Raw genomic sequence first — 14,538 nt, 5'->3', positions numbered from 1 at the left:
TGCCTGGATATATAATTATATCTAGTGAACTATCCAGGAGAGAAAATTGCCTCCTAACACATTCACCCTCTCTCTGTCTCCAGTCCTGCTGCCACATATTTGGTCAGGGCTGACCCTCCTGGGCTCACAGACAGGCTGGAGCACCTCTGGTGGGCAAGGGAGCTCCTCCTGGGGCTGCCACAATCCCCAAACACTGAGAGAGTAAAGCCAAAAATAAGGAATAAACTGTTTTGCTTCCCTCCCACTCTTTCATCCTAAAACATCTCTGAAAAAACTAATGTACCTCTGTAGACTATAATTTCCAAATTTCCTCTAATCCCATGCATAATTACATGGAGCACTGCACTGGTATCCCTTCCATACAAATACTGCTATAAAGTGCAGAGTTTTCATTGCATTACATGACAAAAAAATAACTGTGCTCATTTATTCTGGGCCATATGTGGTTACACAAGGTAAGGCAATGAGACAGCATTTTTCATTAGCTTTTTGTTGTGGACACCACCCATTTATCTTTCTCATAACCCTCTCCCCAGCGCATGCTAACAAGGTTATTTTAGTCAGCTCTTTAATTATTTAACATGGCTGGGAGGTTACTGGGTTGCTCAGAGCAGCCCTTTCCTGAGGCAGCTCCTTCCACCCTGACTCCCTGGAGCCCCCAAGCCCTGCTTCCCTGTGGCCTCGAGCAGCAGCACCCACAGATCCACATCCCAGATGCCTTCAACACGGTCCAGGCGGACACCACAACATCCAGCCTTGTTGCTGCCACTCAGGTGTCTCCACAACCTCTAATTCCTGGTGGTTCAACTCATCAGGGAGACCCTCAGGGTTACATGGGGACGATGGCGCATCACCTGCCCTCAGGTTGTCTCCAAAAAGGGATGTAGAGGGTGCAGAAAGGTTGCAGGAACCTCAGAGAAGAGTGAGAAACCCCTCACACCTCCCAGCTGCTCCTAAGCAGTGACTGTTTGCAACCAGCTTAAATGCAGAAACACACAACTCCATGTCCTGTCCACATTTTAGCACCATCCACAGGTATTTTTAAAGATAAAACAAGCCCCAGAACAACCCATTGTGACATTCTGCCCAAGAGAAACAACTCCCACAGCAAACCCTTCCCTTCCACAGCAGTAGATAAAACCCTGAGGCAGCACTTGGTCAGAGCTTGTAGTTCCTGCTGGTTCTCAGCTCTGAACCAAGGAAAACAAGTGTGTTGGCAGATCTGGAGTCACATGGGAGTGTCCAACACCCCTGTGACCCCATTTGCACTCCTGGCTCACAGGTAACCTGTGAACTGGTTCATTTCTGGGCAGCCTGGGGCACAGCCTCGTCCTAAAGACCCCACCCCCTCCTTGCACTAAGGACTGACCTCCCCACTCACCTCTCGGGGCTCATCCAACCCTTCAGCTCCCCACAGCTCTTCTCCTCCTCCCCAGCTGATCAGTGTTGCCTGTCTCTGTCCCTTCCCATCCCCTCTGCCATCAAACACCAAATTCCACGACCCAACCCCATCCTTCCCCAAGCTCTGCCACAGCTTGTCCTCGGCCGCTCCCCCGAGTGCCAGCAAACAAACTCAACCCCTGTCCTTGGAGGACAACGGAGCAGAAGGTCCTGCCAGCTATTTAAATGTCACACTGGGGGGGTCCAGTTTCCTCAGTGCACTTTATTTGGTGGTTTTTGAAGCCCAGCAAGCCCCAGGGTGGTGTCACAGTCACAGGGGACATTCCATCTGCCAAAGCTTTCCTGTTTCTCCCAAACGCGGCACGTCAGTCAATAAGAGAGGTTGTTCTTCCCTCCCAAGTCTTTATTGACTGTTACATCCACTGGCTGAGAAAGGTTCATCCCAACAGAAATGATCCACTTTTATGATCCTCCAGAGGCCCCAGTCTGGGCACTGGGGTCAAAGAGCTGCTGCCACCAGCACATCCCTCAAACCCCACCTCCTGCCAGCCCCAGCCACCCAGCCTCTCCTTTAACAACCCCAGCAGCTTGCACTTGGTTAAAGTAACTGTTTATTTGTCAAAGGCTTGATTCCTGTCCAGAGTAAACTGTCAGTTCCTCCTCTGATGGCTGAATTTGCTGTCTGGAACACAGGAGCCAAAAGGAATAAAAAAGGTCTCTGTGTAAATGGGAATAGACCTGTAAATGGGAATAGACCAGGGATTATGTCATTGAGCAAAGCACAGATATTTTGGTTCAGGATTCCAGTCAGGTGGGGATTTGCACATTTGCAGCTGTTCTTTCCCTGTCCATACAACCCAAGTTAGGATCCAGGTGGATCTTATCCACCTGGCCAGAAACCACTGCTGGTCACAGCAGCACTTCTGATACAGAGCAACCCAAGACACATTTTTCCCCAAGTTTGCCTTGAGAGGAGCAGGACTTCCCATTCATGAAAACACAGTGCTGCATTCATGAATCCACACTCAATCCATGACACAGGAATAATCACCTCATTGCTTAGGATTTGCACAAACTTAACACTCTCATTAAGGCAAAGCCACTCTGTCAGAAGCAGCAAAACACCAGACTACACAAATCTCCACAGTTCCTACACTTCCCCAGTGCTCTTGCTTTTCCAGATCCCTTTGCCCTCCCAAACCCTTCCTGGTTGTGTCACAGCCTCTCTGAGCTGCCAGGGGTTATGACACTCTCCCAGCCCCAAGGTGGCTTCCTCCCTTCATCTCCCTGCATTTCATGGAATCCCAGAATGGTTTGGGTTGGAAGGGACCTTAAGGATCACATCCTTCTACTCCCTGCCATGGGCAGGGACACCTTCCACTAGCCCAGGTTGCTCCAAGCCCCATCCAACCTGGCCTTGGACACTTCCAGGGATGGGGCAGCCACAGCTTCTCTGGGCAACCTGTGCCAGGGCCTCCCCACCCTCACAGCCAACAATTCCTTCCCAATATCCCATCTCTCCCTGCCCCGTAGCACTAGGAAGCCATTCCCTCTGTCCTGTCCCTCCATGCCTTGTCCCAAGTCCCTCTCCAGCTCTCCTGGAGCCCCTTTAGGCCCTGCAAGGGGCTCTCAGGTCTCCCTGGAGCCTTCTCTTCTCCAGGTGAACACTCCCAGCTCTCCCAACCTGGCTCCAGAGCAGAGGGGCTCCAGCCCTTGGAGCACTTTTTCCCAATAGCCCCCCTAACCCTTCCCTCTGTCAGGCTGAAGCTGTTCCCCTTTGCCCTGTCACTTCGAGCTGTTGTAAAAAATCCCTCCCCACCTTTCCCGGAGGCTCCTCCAGCTCCCGGATTATCCCACTGCCGCTGGACAGGGAGCCTCCTCCAGGCTCCAGGACGTACCTGATGGGCAGGGAGGGGTCCCCAGCGTCCCACCAGTCCTTGGGGGGGCTGATGTACATGCACCACAGCTCCCAGCTGTACCCGTGGGCAGAGTTCTCGTAGCGCTGCACCTCGAAGTTGTCCTGCTTGATGTTGTCTATGGAGGGCAGGATGACCCTCTTCCGGTTTTCCTGGATCCGGGAAAGCACCGGCTCGGCCCTGAAGCAAAGCACAGAAGAGAGTGTGAATTCCTCCCAGAATTTGCAGCTGGGCACTGTAGCCTCCATACAGTTTGTTCCCAGTATCCCACCCAACCCTGCCCTCTGGCAGTGGGAAGCCATTTCCCTCTCGTCCCGTCACTCCTCAAAAGTCCCTCTCCGGCTTTCTTGGAGGCTCCCTTTGGTACTGGAATGTGCTCTTCAGTCTCCTCAGAGCCTTCTCTCCTCCAGGCTGAGTAACTCCAGCTCTCTCTGCCTGTCCCCCAGCCCTCAGAGCACCTTTGTGGTCCTCATATGGACCAACAGCTCCATGGCTTTCTTGTGTGGGATGAAAACATGATCCCCAGGCTGGGAAGCCTGGCTTGAAACCTTCCCTTCTGGAAAGCAAGGCCATGAAGGACATGCTTTGTTCAAACCATGCCTGAACTAGTCCAGACTTCCCCCAGATCCAAACCCCATTTCCCTGAGAAGAACAAGATAAATTCCTGAAAGCAGGACTGTCTGAAGGGTCCTTTTTCCCTTGGGATATGGTTTGATGACTCTGCAGCAACAAAATTCAGTTCTGGGACACTCAGACATGTTCAGAGCAGGGGGTTGTGCTCAGCCCCCATCTGCCCTGGGCTCCCTCTGCCAACACAAGGGGTAACCTGCACTCTTGGTGTCTCCAGCAGTGGGTACAAAAGACCAGAGGGAGTCAAGCCACCCTGCAGAAACACCTCCTCTCTACCCCTAGAAAAAAGGCTTCAAGAGCTCAGTAAACAGGAGCTTCCTCAGTAGATCAATAAAATCAGGTGTGAGGGCTTAGTGACCTGGAGAGAGGAATGTTCAGCTGGGAATACAGATATCAACACAGGAGACAGCTCCTAAGGACACCCTTCAGCTGCACCATTGTTACAAAGTCAATAACTGTGCAGAACTCTGGCTTCTTCCACAAACATGGACCATTTACTTCTTACACTTGGTTAAAGGGAAAAAAAAAATCCCTCTCAGGCTCCTGTCATGATATAGATTCAACCTTAAGCCAGTTGAGCTCAAATGTTTTGAATCTCTCTGAAAAAAAAATCCTTAAGAGACACCTTTTGCTGCTTTTGCACCTCTGCACTTATTCCCAGCAGTAGAGGAAACAAATCAATCCAAAGCATCTGAGCCTTCCCCACTGGGATCCAGCTTCAAAGGGCATGGAAATGGGAAACACTTTCTCCTTCAGTCCCTTGTGATTGGGCTTTCTTAAACCTACAGAAATTACTTAAGGCTAAGGAAATGGGAAATCATCCCGAAAAATGGAACCAGGGAGCAGGGAAAGTGCAAAAAGGGAGGGAATAGAGAAGGATGAGAGGAAACAAGGGCAAGAGAAAGTTTGCACGGAATCCCAGAATGTGCTGAGCTGGGAGGGACCCCCAAGGATCAGGGAGTCCAACCCTCAGCCCTGCACAGGCCCAGCCCCAAGAGTCACCCCCTGTGCCCCAGAGGATCAGCCAAACCCTCCCTGAGCTCTGGCAGCCTTGGGGCTGTGCCCACTGCCCTGGGGAGCCTGGGCAGTGCCCAACCAGCCTCTGGGGGAAGAACCTTTGCCTGAGATCCAACCTGAGCCTGCCCTGACACAGCTCCAGCCATTCCCTGGCTGCTGTCACTGTTTTCTTTGTATGCTCCCATCATTCCTTATCAGTGGCCATTCCATACAGAAGGAATTAACAGCCAAAGGACTGTCTGTCACTCTGCAAGGACACATCCTCACAAAACAATGCACTGGCCCTTGGTTGATTCATCACACCCCCTCCAACCAAGACCCTGAGGTTGAGCACCTACCAGCCAGCAGTGAACTCCACGTGGGCATCGAAAAATCCCGTGATCTGGCCCGTGGCAGCTTTCCAGCCTTCAATCCGGGCTCGGATCAGACCTTCCCTCTTCTGGTTGCGCACGACCTTCACCAGCCCCGGGTACCTCTTGTTCACGTACTCCTCCAGCGGCGCCTTCAGCTCCTCTGGAGAACAAGTGCCACAGAGAACCCGTTGGAAAGGTGCAACAGCTGTCACCTACAATGAACCTGCCTTATAGACCTCCTGGATTGAGCACAACCCACAGAAGAGGTTCAAGGTTGCCAAGAACGCTGCTGTTGGATTAAGGAGCCCACGTGTCACCTTAGGGGCAAAGGGCAGGGAGAGGACAGTTACAGTCCTTTGTCAGATTCATGTATCACCCCACTGAAAGAGAAGGATAGAGAAAAATCACCTGTGGATACCAGACATCAGCACCCTGAACTTCTGAGGGAGGTTTTGGCAGAAATCATAGAATCCCAGAACGTGCTGAGCTGGGAGGGACCCCCAAGGACCATCCAGTCCAACCCTCAGCCCTGCACAGGCCCAGCCCCAAGAGTCACCCCCTGTGCCCCAGAGGATCAGCCAAACCCTCCCTGAGCTCTGGCAGCCTTGGGGCTGTGCCCACTGCCCTGGGGAGCCTGGGCAGTGCCCAACCAGCCTCTGGGGGAAGAACCTTTGGCTGAGATCCAACCTGAGCCTGCCCTGACACAGGTCCATCCATTCCCTGGCTGCTGTCCCTGGTCCCCCCAGAGCAGAGCTCAGTCCCTGCCCCTCCTCTGCCCCTGCCCAGGCAGTTGGAACTGCAGTGAGGTCTCCCCTCAGTCTCCTCTGCTCCAGCTGAACACACCAAGTGCCCTCAGTGTCCTCACACACCTTCAAATCAAGGCCCTTCCCCATCCTCATTCCCTCCTCCTTTGGACACTCTCCAATAGCTTAATATCTTTCTTAGAAATGCTGCCAAACCCATCTGAAGTAACTCAGACTACACCAAAAGTACATCTGAGCCTCTCTGCCCTCTCACTCAGCCTCACAGTGCCAGTCCTGGCACTTGCTGTTTGTTTTCCAAGCTTTGGCAGTAGAAAAGTTGAACACACACCCCCCCCCCGCTTTTCCAATGGGATGAAAGAGCTTTTGCCTTTGTTCAGAAGATCCTCAGAGCACATATCTTCTGCTCACTGGAAGGTGCAGATCCCTTTGCTCTGTTGTCCAAGCCTGTGTGGGTAACTGAGGCTGAGAACCTCGTGGACCCACAGCCTGAAGTCACCACCAGCAGGAAAACTCTTGATATAGTCCAAGTACTGAGTATAAAAGACACACAGGGCTTTGAAGGTGGAAGCACATGGAAGGTTACAATGAGGGGTAAGCACAAGTGTGTTTTTCCATCCCTTGGAAAAGTGCCAGTGCTCTGCCAGAAACCTTGGTCCTTTCAGTGCCTGTTGCATCAGTTCAATGCACAAAGGCCTGCAGGTAAGAGGAGCTCTAAAATCTCAGCAATGCCACTGTGTACCAACACTGACTTAATGCCATGAAAGCACTTCCTAAAAATGTCTTTCATCCCTATGAGGCTTCGGGTCAGCAGAAAACTAAGATATGATCCATGATCTCACATTACAGGCTACTGCCCTTCACACATTCTCTCTCCAGAACAAAAATACAGGGAAAAAAAGCCACCATCAGAATCATCCACGTGGGAAAATACTTAAGACACATGAGTTCCTACATGAAGGAAACACAGTAATGGAGAGCAAAAGAGTAAACAGCAAGTCCCATCTGCTTTGAAATCATCAAAGGAAAAGGATTATCTGTTCCCTTCCCTTCCACGCCTTCCTCCAAGCACAGAAAATGTGCTTTCTTCAGTCCTGCCTTTCTGGGCTGGCTCCCCTCACATCTCCATTTCCCCAAAGTCTCTTTTCTCATTTATGCTGAAGTGGGAATAAAAAGAATAAAGCAAATGAGCCCCTTCCTCAATTCAAAGCATCTGCATCACACTCAGCCATAACTCAGCAACTTCCATTTCATGCTGAGCCACTCGGAGAAAAAAACAGGACTTTATGGAGACAACAATTCTCCTGAATGGTTTTAAGGAGACAGAGACAGGGACTTTTTTGACAGATCAAACTCCACAAGGACAGCACTGGCATCTCAGGTGGCTTTGTCAGCAGGGAAGTCATTTTAAATTAAAACAATTAAAACAACTTCCACATTGGAGTTTTTATCTCAACGGAAGGAAAAGAGGAAAAATCCTCTTGGGAACTGTTTGAGCAGCTCAAAGGAGAGTGTGGTTCCAGTGGAACAGGGAAGGGCTGTAAGAGGCAGCAAAGGGTTCAAACCTGAGAGACTCCTTCGTCCACTGGGCTCTTGAGGAAGTCCCCAAGGAGCCAGAGCCACGTCCTGCTCCTCCTGAGGGGCTGCTGGATGGCAGGAGGTGAGGGATGATGTGCTGGGAGCACAGAGGTCACCACACACCTGGGTCCGAGGTGACCGTGGAGAGATGGTGGGAAGATGCTCCTGATGTGGGTGCATCTACAGGGGCTACGCAACCAGCAATTCCATCCAAACCAAGCACTGCCACGGAGTCTGGAGACTCCTTTCTCTGTTGCACCCCGTGGTCCTCTTCCCACACACACTCAGGCATCCTTTGCTGACTGGACCATCCTTCAGAGCACACCCACACCATTCCTGTTTATTTAGGAGGCAATCTGTGAATGTTTGATCTTTGCCATGGCACGAGCTGCTTCCTGGGAAAATTTGCAGAGAGAAACCCCACTGAAAACACCAGCAGGTTCTATTTCAATTCTGCCTTTTGTTCTCCATCTGTCCATATTGATCTTCCCTGAAGGGCAAGTCCAAGGAACTACAATCCAATAGACCTGTTGCTTTATTAAAAAAACCATCTGCCAGCTGCAATGACTTATGGTATCTATTGCAAACTATTTTATCACCTACACAGCTCGCTGGGAAATGGGCCTGCCAGAGCAACTGAGCCACCTGATGCCACTGAAAATAAGCAGTGCATGGCCATCAGCCCAAATGCTCAGTGCTCCACACCCAAATCCTGCCCAAACCCCTCCAGACCCTGTTGAAGCTCCCAGGACTAAAGGTGGGAAGTGCCTGTTGACACGCAGAGAAAGGAGTAAAGACCAACAGCATCAGAGAAGCTCAAGGAACTCCCAAAAGCAGCAAATTCCTTACTCAGCAATGCCCAGATGGTCCTGGGGGCCACACCCCCTCTACACCCCTAAAGAAAACAGAGTGGTGTTTGCCAGCTGGGTGGGAAAAGCCACCCGATAAGAGCTGTTCTGAGACACCCCGAGGGCTGCAGGACACAGCACCCAGGGCTGGGAGTGCTCCAGTGCCATGGGAGACACCAGCCCCCCTCATCCCACATTTTCACCTGCCTGAGACACCAAAGCCACCCCGGGGGGGGTTTCTGCTGCAGGAGCTCACTAAAGCAGCTCCTTCAACAGGCAATAAATACAGACAGACATTTTTGCAGGGAGACTCAGAGCCAGGTGAGTCTCTGAAGCTTTTTACCTGCAACTGTACAAGAGGAAACTGTGAAAGGAGAGCAGGTGAATGAATCAGTTCTCACAGAGGGTCACAGGCAAAGCTGGTCCCACTTGGGGCATTTCACAGAATCCCAGGATGTGCTGAGCTGGGAGGGACCCCCAAGGATCAGGGAGTCCAACCCTCAGCCCTGCACAGGCCCAGCCCCAAGAGTCACCCCCTGTGCCCCAGAGGATCAGCCAAACCCTCCCTGAGCTCTGGCAGCCTTGGGGCTGTGCCCACTGCCCTGGGGAGCCTGGGCAGTGCCCAACCAGCCTCTGGGGGAAGAACCTTTGCCTGAGATCCAACCTGAGCCTGCCCTGACACAGCTCCAGCCATTCCTTCGGGTCAAGCCTCTGGTTCATTTGGTTCAGTGAAACCTAAACAGAATCACAGAATATCCTGAGTCAGAAGGGACCCACAAGGACCATCCAGTCCAACTCCTGCCCCTGCACAGGACACCCCAAGAAGTTCAGGTTTGCTGCTCTCCTCCATGCCCTGGGAACCCCAAAAGCCTCAGACCTGAACACCAGTGGAGAGCACCAGGTGAGCTGCACTTAAACAACCCATCTCCAGCTGGACCAACTCGGCACTGGGGTTGGACCAGAGCCTGGGAAAGGCTGAGATGTGACTCAGCTCCTTGCAATTCTCCCTCTGAACAGAAACACCCCGAGCCAGCTCCTGGGGGAGGGAGAGCACACCAACCACTGCTGCTGCTGTTGAAAGGAGCTGCAAAACAAGAAAGTGATACATCAAGTCTCAGCTAACACGTTACTCCGAGGTAAATTACAACCCCGAGCGTGTCTCCCCGAATGTAGCCAGCTCCTTTAGCAGCCTTTTATCCAAAGGGTTGCTTTTATACTTTTCAAAGAGATATTATCCCAGATTAAAAGCACTAAAAGGCAGACGACAAAAGCAACAACAACAAAAAAAAGCAGGTGATGATTAAGCAACAGGCTCAGACAAAGTGTGCAGCTGGGAGATAACAGAGCATCTCAGGGGCATGTGGCTGCATCCCTCCACCAGCCCAGGAGCCACGTTATCACTCCCAAACACAACCTGCACACTGGCTTTGTAATCACACCCCTGCAACAGGCACAAATAAAAGCAGCCTCCAAAAAAGTCTTTATGAAGTGTAATGTGCAGCTCAGGGGGGAAGGGGGTTCAGACTGCAACTCCCCAAGCTTTCTCCTTTAAGGAGAGATTCCCCCCCCCCCCCGTTACCATACACTGGCATCTTTTATCTATTTACAGCTCAGACATAAAGCAGCAGAATGCCTGCGTTCATTAACTTTAATCTCTCACTGCACACTTTTATGTTGTGCAGTGATGTTGTACACACCACACGACAACAAAGCTGAGGGCAAGGAGTGCCTAAGGAGTCCTGAGGAGCAGTTTGTTCCAGTCTGAAAACCACACACCAGATTCTGCTTGTGGCTGTGGAACTGGGCAGGGTTTACCTGAAGGGCACAGAGCAACCAGGTGGTGGCTTTTGCTCTACCCAGGGGGTTAATTTTAAAACCTGAAGCTGACTTGGGAATCCCAGGAGTCTTTTAAATAGTTGGTGCTTTGTTGTTCAGTTACCCAGATATGTTGTGGTTCCTCCTGACAAAAGCTACACAAATCCCCCCAGCCATGGACCTTCCCGAGCCTTGAGCAACTTTCCCAGAAGTCCAACACAGCTCCTGGGCTTGAGCCACTGCTCTCTGCGGGTCAGCCTTCCCTCAGGTGTACAGAGGTGACCCCCAAAGGCTTTTCCCATCAGCCATACCCCATAGAAAATGTCCCTCCAACCCCACAGCTGCTCCCAAAGAGGCTGCAGCAATTCCTCCTCCTGTTCCATCACAGCCTGCAAAGGCACACCCACACAGCCCCATCCTCTGCTCAACACCAGCCCTTGATCCTCCAGGATTCATCTCTAAATCTTAGGGCTCACGAGGAACTATTTTCCTGTAATTATTTTCCTGTAGAAGCCAAATCTATTTATTACAACGACTTTGTTTGCAATATCCAAAGCATCAACTATATGATGCTGCTGCTGCTGCTCCCAATTATTGCCTCCCATTAGTGGGAACTCTATGACAATGTTATTGCCATTAATAATTCTTTGCTGTCATTGAAGCTCCTTGACAATGCTGAGAGTGAACACAGGAGACCCAGAGCCACTTTCTGGTTTGTATCATTTCTTTTACAGGAGAAAAGCAGATTATTACACGCTTGGGAGGAGCTCTTCATAAACATCTGCCAAGTTACCTCATTATCTTCCTTCAAATCCCTCCTTAAAAAATCTCATTTGTCGTGATGCCTGCAAAGACTCACCAGCAGAGCACTGACATTATTAACTAACCCTACCAGCTAAAAACATCACCTCCCTCCCCACACCCTCTCTCCTTGTATTCCATCCCAATGTTTTTGAGGACAGAACCACCTTGGGGTTGTACAAGCTTCAGCACAGCCCTGGCTGGACCCTGGAAGCTCATGATCCTGAGGCAACCTCTTGGTGGGATGCAGCAGGCACACTGCCTGCTGTGCAAGGAGATTTGGGATTTTCCCATCTTCTGCCCACCAGTCTGGGTCATTGCCCTGCATCCCCCTCCCTCGCTATGGGGGTGCTACAGGGCACTCCAGCACAGCCCTGGAGGTGTCCCAGGCCAGGCTGGACAGGGCTTGGAGCAACCTGGGCTACTGGAAGGTGTCCCTGCCCGGGGCAGCTCTAAGGTCCCATCCAACCCAAACCCTTCTGGGATTCTGTGAGATCCCAGAGCTGGAAGTGCTTGAACACACCACAGGCTTTGGCCACTTGTTTGTCTGCCCTGGAACACCCCACCACCATCCAGCCCCACCACTGGGCCCCACCAGCACTGTCCCAGCCCCCTCAGCACCCCCAGGGAAGGTGGAGCCTTGCAGGCTCAGCAGATGAGGATTTGTCACCCTGCAGCCCCAGCCTGTGGGGGAGCTGCTTTCTGAAGGGATTTATTTTGTTGTCCTGGGCCTTCCAGAGCTCTGGCCTCACCATCACCCCCAGTGCCTCACACTGAGGGATTGGAAGAGGCTGTTCAGAAACACATTTCTTTGTGCACGGCCATGGCAGGAGAAGCTCAGCAATTACTCCAATGGGTTCTCTTTTAAAGAGCTTTCTTCTCTTCCCCCATTGACAGGGTAAAATTTGGAGAAGGAGCAGCTCATTTTGATATTTCAAGTACCTCTAACGGTACTTCAAGTACCGGGTAACGTCAGATATTCCAGTGACAGATCACCTCCACTTCCCCTTCTCTCTCCAAACAGTTCCAGCTCTGAAATCCCACAGCTTCACTGGTGGACACCATCCAAGCTTTGCACTGGAGCTGCTGTGATTTCCACCAGCTGAGGAGCTGCCCTCCTGTTTCTTTTACTGGTAATTATAATTCATCAGCTCTCTGTGGTGCTCATTACTGTGGGATTTGAGTGCCTATTTTTCCAGGCTTGAATAGCTCGTTCTGTACCATCTCTTGTCACACAGAGTGTCTCAGAATCCTCTGGAAATGAGTTCTCCACGTCCTGCACCCTCCCTGCTCTCCCCTCTGATCCCAGCATCGCGTCTATTATTTTTTTAATAATATTAAAAGCATGCAGCACAACTGATGAAGGCAGTTGAAGAAGGCAGTAACCAAAAACCTTCTTCATGAAGATTTTAACTATCCTAATGTCCTAATTCCACTATCCAACTGTATGTTGGAAGAAAAAAATGTCTTGGAAGAATCTGAGTCTGAAGGTGCTTCCCCTCCTGCAGTTCTGTGGCATCAAAAGCAGAAGGGAAGGGCAGGCAACAGCGACCAAGAGAAACTGGAACCAACATGTGTGAGGTGGGAAACCAAACATCCCCCTCTGGGCTTTGTCAGGGCCTGACTTGGGCAGGTTGGGTGGGTTTGTTTCCTCCTCTTCCTCTTCACTTCTCCTTTCCATACCACACCCAAAACATAAGGCAGGAGGGTCTCTGCAGGGTCTCACCATTTACAGACCTGGGATGTTATTTTACAACAGGGAAACTGAGGCACACACAGAGAAGACATCTGTTAACACCACTGCAAGGGGCCAAAGCCCAACAGCTCCTGGCTCCAGGCTGCTGGCCCTCAACTCCACGGGAAATTAAATTTAGAGGAGCATCTCTGCACCGACCAAAGGGTTATTATTAGAAACAAGGACCCCCTGAACGCAGAGCTCCTGGATGCTGCTGACCAGAAAGCTCAGAGGGATCTGTGGTTTCCTTTAGCCTTCCAGGTTTCAGCTGTGCTTTCAAACAACGACTACCTCAGATTTTAAGCGTGCTGTGATCCTGTTCTTTTTGTTTGAGAAGCAAAGAAACCAGTGTGGAGAACAAATCCCACCCTGTGCCTCCCAGCACTGTCACCGTGCCCAAAATTAGGATGTACCAACAATTTTATCCCACTACAGAGACAGAGCAGCAGGACTCTACTGGTGGAGAGGGTCCCCTGGTGTGGTGTAGGAGCCCACAGCCTGTGGGTCCCTACCACCAGGAACCTACTTTTCAGGACAGCACAATAATGACCTGCACTGTGTCTGCTCTCTGCACAGAGCCCCCAGCCCCTCACTGCTCCTCACCAGTCCCACTGTGACAAGGGAGGTCCAGACACAGCCCAGCACCTCTGCCCTGCACGACCCAAGCTTCGGGGGCTTCCTCATGGCCACTCCTGGACATATCTGGACACCATGGACACCCACAGCAGGGCTGGGGACTCTCAGCTTGGCAAGAGTCTTCACAGAATCCCAGGATGTGCTGAGCTGGGAGGGACCCCCAAGGGTCATGGAGTCCAATCCTCAGCCCTGCACAGGCCCAGCCCCAAGAGTCACCCCCTGTGCCCCAGAGGATCAGCCAAACCCTCCCTGAGCTCTGGCAGCCTTGGGGCTGTGCCCACTGCCCTGGGGAGCCTGGGCAGTGCCCAACCAGCCTCTGGGGGAAGAACGACTCCTCCATGAGATTTTAAGAAATCAAACACCCTCCTGGTGTTCTGGAGCTGGGAGATGCTGCTCACCTTCATCACTGTTGTCATCCACCAGGATGATCTCCTTGAGCAGGTGAGCCGGGGTGTGGTTGACGGCGCTGTGCACGGAGCGCAGGATCACCGACAGCGCCTCGTTCACAAAGATGAAGATGATGGAGATCTGGGGCAGGTCCTTGCCATATTTCAGCTCTTTGCACCTGGAACACAAAGGGCAGAGAGAGAGGTAGAAGGGTTAGCAGAGCTCACGGTGCAGAACTTCGAGGTGGGCACGTGTTTCATATGTGGTGCAAGACAACGGCTTCCATCTCCCAGCTGTGCACAGCCAGGGGTTCCAGCTGTGCACAGCCAGGGGTTCCAGCTGTGCACAGCCAGGGGTTCCAGCTGTGCACAACCAGGGGCTCCAGCTGCCTGGAGATCCATTCCTTTAAGCAATGCTATCTGGGAAGACATAGCAACAAAGAGTATCCACCAGGATGAGGGAGCACCCAGGGCAGGGTGCAAATGCAGAGTTCATTTAACTGAGGTTGTGTTGGTGTGTCTGCGCTCACAGGACTGTGGGAATGTAACAAAGAGTGGCCTCCAGAAGACAGAAAATGGCTTTAGTAGTTGGAGTGGAACTCCACCTTTCCAGCTCTGTCCCAAGATTAATTGGTGCTTAGAAATGAGCCTTGCTCTTAAA

At 51.7% G+C, this 14,538-nt stretch overlaps 1 protein-coding gene across 1 annotated transcript in view; it reads right to left on the bottom strand.

Annotated features, from left to right (window-relative positions):
* The window catches only part of GALNT17 (polypeptide N-acetylgalactosaminyltransferase 17), a 212,941-nt gene that overhangs the window by 119,343 nt on the left and 79,060 nt on the right, over positions 1-14,538 (bottom strand). The window contains exons 3-5 of the mRNA XM_051809588.1: positions 13,890-14,056; positions 5,303-5,477; positions 3,300-3,497 (exon numbers count right to left, since the gene is read on the bottom strand). Coding sequence (XP_051665548.1) covers positions 3,300-3,497; positions 5,303-5,477; positions 13,890-14,056 — 540 coding nt within the window. The remainder of the gene's footprint in view (positions 1-3,299; positions 3,498-5,302; positions 5,478-13,889; positions 14,057-14,538) is intronic.

Source organism: Manacus candei, unplaced genomic scaffold (assembly GCF_025592945.1).
Source record: "Manacus candei isolate 608988 ecotype Guabito, Panama unplaced genomic scaffold, ASM2559294v1 h1tg000076l, whole genome shotgun sequence".
Classification (NCBI taxonomy): Eukaryota; Metazoa; Chordata; class Aves; order Passeriformes; family Pipridae; genus Manacus; species Manacus candei.
This window is presented reverse-complemented; position numbering and strand designations above follow the sequence as displayed.